This window comes from Octodon degus, unplaced genomic scaffold (genome assembly GCF_000260255.1).
Source record: "Octodon degus isolate 3935 unplaced genomic scaffold, OctDeg1.0 scaffold00001, whole genome shotgun sequence".
Taxonomy (NCBI): Eukaryota; Metazoa; Chordata; class Mammalia; order Rodentia; family Octodontidae; genus Octodon; species Octodon degus.
In genome coordinates this window covers 22,414,270-22,421,319 of record NW_004524577.1, presented here as the reverse complement: position 1 = coordinate 22,421,319, position 7,050 = coordinate 22,414,270, and the positions used below count along the sequence as shown (strand labels likewise).

Genomic DNA, 7,050 nt, shown 5'->3' with positions numbered 1-7,050 from the left:
TGTCAAATGGAGCAGCTAAAATGCCAAATTTATTTTCTCTCCTTTATGATTGTTTTTATAACTTTTTGCCCCAATTTTGCATGCTTCCATCTGGTAATCTGAACAACTAATTTTTTTTTTTTTTTACTTTTATGCTGGATGGTTAAGACCAAGATATAGCAAGACCTATATACCAAGAAATGTAACTTTTGTATCTGATAAAGTCAGCCAAGTACTCTCAGTATTTATCCTGTAGCCCTGTACCGCCTTTTGTACATTCTTTTTCAATGTCTGACATGAGGATGACTCACAGCCATTGCTTGACCAATTTGCTCTCTGTGAAAGCTTGAGAAAATGTTTTTTCTCTCCATGTGACTCTCCCCAGGCTCACTTTAGATCATCGAACACATTTCTCTGTGACTCCATAATCTTCTTGATCAGAAAATTTGGAGCACAATTGAGTTACATGTTTGAACAACTGAAGACAATATGCAATTGTTAAATTTAACTATTGTTAAATTCCTATCATTTCTTTAGTAAAATTGTGTATCATTTCTGTATTTTTAACTATTTTTGTTCTCTTTAAAAATAAAAAGTAAAGAGCACAAAAAATATAATTATAATACAGCCATAAAAAAGTCCATGAGTAAGAAGTTTCTCCAACCTGTTAAAATTTTCCTTTCAGATAGCAGTATGTTACAAATAGATCTCAAATAGATCTAGCACTAGTTTCTTTGGTCTCTGCTGATGAGATTTTTCTACTTGAGTTATTTCAAAGAGTAGAAGGGGAGTCCTGCTCTAAATTGGGAGGGTGGTTAGGAGAGATTGCATGCAGTAGATCTTGACAGGCATGCTGGTCATTGCCTCTCTTTTAAGAGGTGACCTGATTTCCTGTTTCCAAATCTGGGATGAAAATAGAGATTATATCCAATTATGACTTCTACTTCCAGTTAAGGGGCACCAGAAGTGGGCTCCTACCACCACATGGAGTCTTTATAATGTAGCAAATATGTATAAATTCTCCTGATGGACAGGGCACAGACTATAGAACGTCTCATACTTTTATTCTTTCTATATAAATTTTCTCTAGAAAGACAATGGCTTAGTCTTGGCCATACAAGGCATCCTCAAGTCAGTTTATAAAGTCATTCTGCTCAAGATGAAAAAATATTGTGATATATAAATAACCAAGACTCTCTTGACCACAAGATTGTTCGAGTCCTTTCCCTAGCTCCTCAACTAACTTCAGTGTCCTTCTCACATGAAGATGGTAACATGAACCCAACAATTGGTAGGACTTGAGCTTTTGAGTTATTTTCCTATTGGCACAAAAGGAGATATGACTAGTGTGGGAATAAAATTTGAAAGGACGCATTCCATTGAAGGTATTCATATTTTTATGGAAGGTAGAACTAAAATTTTATTTGAATTTTTTTGAAGTATGGAATACTTTTAAGATCACCAGAGATAGAGACCGTTCCTGCACTGTAAGCCAGTACTAGTCAGTGGCCTGTTAGGAACTGGGCTGCACAGCAGGAGGTGAGCAAAAGGTGAATGAAGCTCTATTTATTTATTTATTTATTTAGTATTTGATTGTTACAGGATCTCATTACACAGCTCGGACTTGTGGTGATCCTCCTGCTTTCAGCCTTGCCAGCACTGGGATTACAGGCATGTGCCACTATGCCAGGACTCTGGTCAGCTCAGCTTGCACTGGAGGTGGGGCTGGTGCCATGTGTGGTGCCGAGGATTGAACTACAGTCCTTGTGCTTGCCTTATCTTGCCTAAGCAGGCACTTCAGTCTTCTGAGCTATCTTGCAGGCTCCATTTTTTTTTTCTTTTTTTCTTTTTTAAAGAGAGCTCCTCATCACAGCCTGACCTATACTTCCTATCAGATCAATGGTGGAATCAGACTCTCACAGAAGACCCGACTGTGAATTGCATCTGCAAGGGATCTAGGCTGCATTCTCTTTATAAGAATCTAATCTGAGCACTACCCCATTTCTCCCCACTGTGCTTCTGGAAAATGTTCTTCTGTGAAATATGTCAAAATGTAGATAATTGACATAAGTTTTAAGTGGTAAAACGAGCTGTCCCAGAAGTTTTGTTACGCAGAATTAGATGGTATATATGAGAGGCAGAGCTTCTATAGTCGTAGATACATTTGCAACTTGGATTTACTCCAAAGTAAAATATTTTGATGTTGTTAATATGCGTGGTATTTGTCAGAAGATGTGTTACTTCTTGAATTGCTTCCCAAGGTGCATTTGAGAACAATTGATTATTTGATAATTGAGGTAGTTAGGCATCCCAATGACCCACATTACCCACTCAGCAATAAATTTGTGAGAGAATGAATTGGTGGATACTTTAGATTGAATAGTCATGGACATTTAAACTGAGATTTAAGTTAGAAGAAACAATCGTTTATAGATGCAGGAAAATATTTACATGTAAGGTACATGCAAATGCATCAAAGCAGGACTGAAGTCAGGCATGGTGGTGTGTGCCTGTAACCCCAGTGTTCTTGGAAGCTTAGACAGGAATATCCCAAGTTCAAGCTCATTATGAGAAACTTACATGCAGACTGTAAAGACTAGCACCTTTCTAAAAGCACAACGTCAGCCAGGTGTGGAGGCACATGCTTGTAGTCTGGTACTTGGAAGGGTTAGACAAGAGGATCACCACAGGTTTGAAGCCATCCTGGGTTATGCAGTGAGTTCAAGACCAGCCTGAACTACATAGCGAGATCTTGTCTCAATAAAACCATAAACAAACAAACAAACAATCAATATCTTCACCAGTCACCTTTATTTTCTTTTCTGGGCAGGCTTATCGGATACCACAGGTGGTGAGTAAAGTGGAGGGAGGGGAGGTCCTGTGGATGATTAAATTTGCCCAGTAATACTGTTCATAGGACCTAGGCAGCCTCAAAGTTCAAAGGGGGAGGGACCAGGAGAATTTGTGTTTATTGTGTGAGGGGCCATGGATTTTACATACCTAACCTCTCACTTCACTCTCTGGATAATGATAACTTGTGGGGCACCTCTATTAACTCATGATGTTAAAAATTATAAAGTAAGATCTTCTCCAAGAGGTTATTTTGTTCTAAGTCACAGAGCCTGGAAGTGGTACAGCCAGCCTGGGAACCAGAGTCAGGTTCTCTGCACTCCCCACTCGGCTTTTTTCCTCTTTCTTTTTTCTTGATTAGCACACAGCTTCCGCCCAAGAACTTATCTTGGGGAGGAGACGATGTCCCTTTCTCTCCTGCGCTACTTTGGCCTCCTGTGCCACAGAGTACCCGGTGCAGGGCACTCTACCTGGAAGTGGAATTCCCTTCCTCCTCCTGCTGTTCTGGCTGGGTAAGCGTGGTGAGGCGGATGGAAGCTGGGCTGCCAGTCCACGGGGAGAAAAGACTGTGCTGCCGGTGCACTGCCCCGAAGGCATTTTCCATTTCCGCTCCCCAGGCCGCGCCCCTTTCCCCACAACTTCAGCTCAGGCCCCTTGGGGGACGTCCCTGGCCGCCGGCTGACAGCACCGGGGGCACGGGGTCTCGTCTCTGCGCTCTCGCCCATCTGTGCTCAGAGCCTCGTTCCGGGCGCCTGGAGCCCGGCGGGCATTGACGTCAAGCGGCAACTGAGCGCTGCCTACAGACGGCTGACCCGGGCCCTCCTCCACACCCCCTTCCTTCCTCGCCCCCTCCCTCTTCCCCATACTCGAGAGCTCCGCTCGCTATAAAAGACGGGAGAGCGGGGTGCCCCAGCAGCGACTGGTTTCAGCACCATGGAGAGCGCCCGCCTTCGGCTGCTACCCTTCCTGGGCGCCGCCCTGCTCCTGATGTTACCTCTGCTGGGCGCCCGAGCACAGGAGGACGCTGAGCTCCAACCCCGAGCCCTGGACATCTACTCTACCGTGGAGGATGCCTCCCACGAGAAGGAGCTGGTCGGTATTCCCCTCACTGCAGAGCCCCTCGGGCTACCACGCGGTCCCTTTGAACGCGCCCTCCCTCCTAGCCCCATTCCCAGGGTCAGAGAATGGGGAGCTGGGCGAAAAGCCCTCGCACCCTCTGCCATCGGAAGATCCACTGGAGCCCGTGGGCTCCGGGCTGTCTGTCAGGGGGGTCAGATCAAGGCCCACCTCAGCAGCCCCAGGACCTGAGGTCGGTCCCCTGGACAGTGCCCACAAAACTGCTCTTGCACAACCCGTCGCCCACTAAGTCCCACAGAGAGAGTGTGTGGGTCCCGGGCTCCTAACTAGGGCTGGAAGTGAGCACCTGGGCTGGGCTTGCAACCAACGCGGCAACTTCGGGCTCTGGGGCGGTGTATTGCAGATTGAAGCGCTGCAGGAAGTCTTGAAGAAGCTCAAGAGTAAACGTATTCCGATCTATGAGAAGAAGTATGGCCAGGTCCCCATGGTAAGACTTCGGTGTCACTCCTTTCCTATGTTAAGAGAAAATGCACTCCTTGAGTAGGACACACAATATTTACTCAGGATGTGGCCATGTAACTGGGGTCATGGGCTTTAATTGTTTTATTAGGACCCCTTGTCTTCAGGGCCAGCTCTTGTCCCTTGGTCTCTCAGTGCACACAGGATAAGTTGGAGGTTTGAATGGCAGTGCTAGGAACTAGTTCTATAATCTGTGTGGGAAGGAATATTTTCCAAAGATGAGCATTGTTTCACCTTAGGAAGAATTCTTGGAGTCGGAGGAGCCCTCGAATCTACTCGGTTCCTGCTTCCCTTATTCTTTCCAGAGCACATTCAGTGTGTTTTAAAAAGTCTAGGTTCTGGGGGTCAAAATTTCATGGCTGGTTCACTTTTCTTGGATAATTCTGGGTAAAGGGCAACACACACACACACACACACACACACACACACACACTTTTACTTTCTTGAGATGGGATGAGGAGGTGTGGAAGCAAGGAACAAAGACTGTGAGAAGATGTAGGTATATTGTTTCTTTCAAAGTCTACTTGAAAATTTTCTCTTTGGCTAAGCAAGAAGAGAAGACAAGAAATGTGATCCCTCAGGCAGGTGGCAGAAAGTACTGTAGAGAGAGACCAATTGCTTACACTTCTTTGTGAAAATATCCTCTCCCAGAAAGGATAAGCACAGGTTTTTCTGTGTTCCAAGCCTGGCTACCCTGAGACTTCTGTGGATGATGTGGGGTCTGATTATTCCTCTTGAGAGGCAGAGAGTGGTTGGTGGGGAGACACGCTAAGTCCCGCATGCACTTGCCCACAGGGACTCTGGTGACCACAGATTGTATTGTTTGCAGTGTGATGCTGGAGAACAATGTGCAGTGCGAAAAGGAGCCAGGATCGGGAAGCTGTGCGACTGTCCCCGAGGAACCTCTTGCAATTCCTTCCTCTTGAAGTGCTTATGAAAGGGCATCCATCCTCCTCCATACTCCCCAACTTCCCTCCTTACTTACCTGAGAGGGTCACACCTTCATCGCAGAGTTTGGTGTTAGCAGCAAATAAAGTTGCGTTTCCCTCTGAGGGTGAAGGGGGCTCTTTTCTTGCTGTTTCAAATATAAAAGAACACATTTGATGTTACTATGTGAAGGATAATGCCAAGTATGGTGTTGATCTGTGTGCAAAGTACTCCTTTGTTTTATTTGTCTGATGAACTCTTGTGTACCTTTGTGTAAAGAAAAGGAAACTTGCTTTGAAAACTGTATTTTTGTATGTGGCATGGCAGAGTGAAAATTAGATCTAGTTAAACTTGGTAGATGACATCACAGCCTGGAAAATAAATAATCCTAAGTAACATGAATTGAAGCATGTACAAATATTACATAATAAAGTGTTTTTAATAATTGCTCCTTGTGCACTGTCCTTTTTACTTAAGCAATTTAAGTAAGAATGATGAGATTAATCATGCTGTTGTTTACAAAGAGAAATATTTTAAAAATAGCAGTCTATGGGGAGAACAGCACCTTAGCTCCAATGAGTTCTGATCATTAATTAGGAGTCTAGCACACCAGCTTCAGTGTATTACATTTTTCTTTGATTGCAGTAGTGGGAGCGCTCTCTCTCTCTCTCTCTCTCTCTCTCTCTCTCTCTCATTCTCTCTGTGGTGGAGATGTTGGACTTGAGGTGATACTATTTTATTTATTCAAACCTTATTTAGGCTGGGGAGATGGCTCAGTAGAATAAGTGCTTCCCTGGCAAGCACAAGGGTCTGAGTTCAACCCCCAGTTCTGAAAAAAAACAAACAAACAAACAAACAAACAAACAAAAAAAAACAAACCTTATTTAGACTCCTTACTTTTAGCAGTAAGGCATGTTGGTATAAAATAACAACTGTTTGAAAGGAAATAAAAGGGTGGTTTATTCAGAGCCAGATCTGAGCGCTCATGACCTGGATATATAGTTTGAAATCACCTTGAATGGAATGCTTTGAAGTGAAAGAGAGTATGTAAATTTTTAGAGCTGCAGACCAAAGAAAGTAATAAATCAACATCCAATAAATAGATTGGTGAAAACATTGGTAAGGAAATTCTAGCAAAGTGGGGAAATCTTATCTATAGGTGTGAGATGGTGTAGCATTCTTAGCTTTACAGTTGGCGGAAGGTAGATGTCGTCTAAGCTTAGCAACATGTTTTGAGAGTTTATCTAATAGTCGTAAGAATGTAAGGAGACAAAAGTTAAAAATACATGGCTAATTGTTATACATGAAAGGATATGTGGCTATTTTTCTAAAGAGCCTGAGATAATCCAGGTAATTTGGCTTTACAGTGCAACATTTCATTTTCCCACAATTTTCTTAGTGTTCTACTCAACTGAGGAGAGACAGACTGTAGGATCTTTAACATAGGTGCAGCTAGCTTCCCAGAGCTCCTGCATCACAGACCAATAGAAGATAAATTGTTTCAGACTTCCATACTAGACACAGTTTGAAAAATCAGGACTTTATTTTGACATCTTCTCTATTAGAAGGTTTTTAATAGCCTCTTTGAGGTTTGCCCTAAGAAAGGAAAATCACTGTATTAGGTGTTTTAAGAGCAGGAGATCCATTCATCTCCACCAGTAAAATATGCATTTTGGAAAAATTCTCCAATCAAGAAAA

The 7,050-nt window shown here is 43.3% G+C and overlaps 1 protein-coding gene across 2 annotated transcripts; it reads left to right on the top strand.

Moving 5' to 3' along the window:
• The first annotated feature begins 3,630 nt into the window (after positions 1–3,630).
• Cartpt (CART prepropeptide) lies at positions 3,631–5,801 on the top strand. 2 transcript variants are annotated; one of them, XM_004623018.1, is made up of 3 exons: positions 3,631–3,921; positions 4,310–4,393; positions 5,255–5,801. In XM_004623018.1, exons 1-3 carry the CDS (start codon positions 3,763–3,765, stop codon positions 5,360–5,362), a joined length of 351 nt encoding a protein of 116 aa, XP_004623075.1. In that variant the 5' UTR covers positions 3,631–3,762; the 3' UTR covers positions 5,363–5,801. The 2 variants fall into 2 exon arrangements, with proteins under 2 accessions (XP_004623075.1, XP_004623074.1); XM_004623017.2 differs by having other exon boundaries at positions 3,763–3,944; positions 4,294–4,393; positions 5,255–5,474.
• The last annotated feature ends 1,249 nt before the right edge of the window (positions 5,802–7,050 follow it).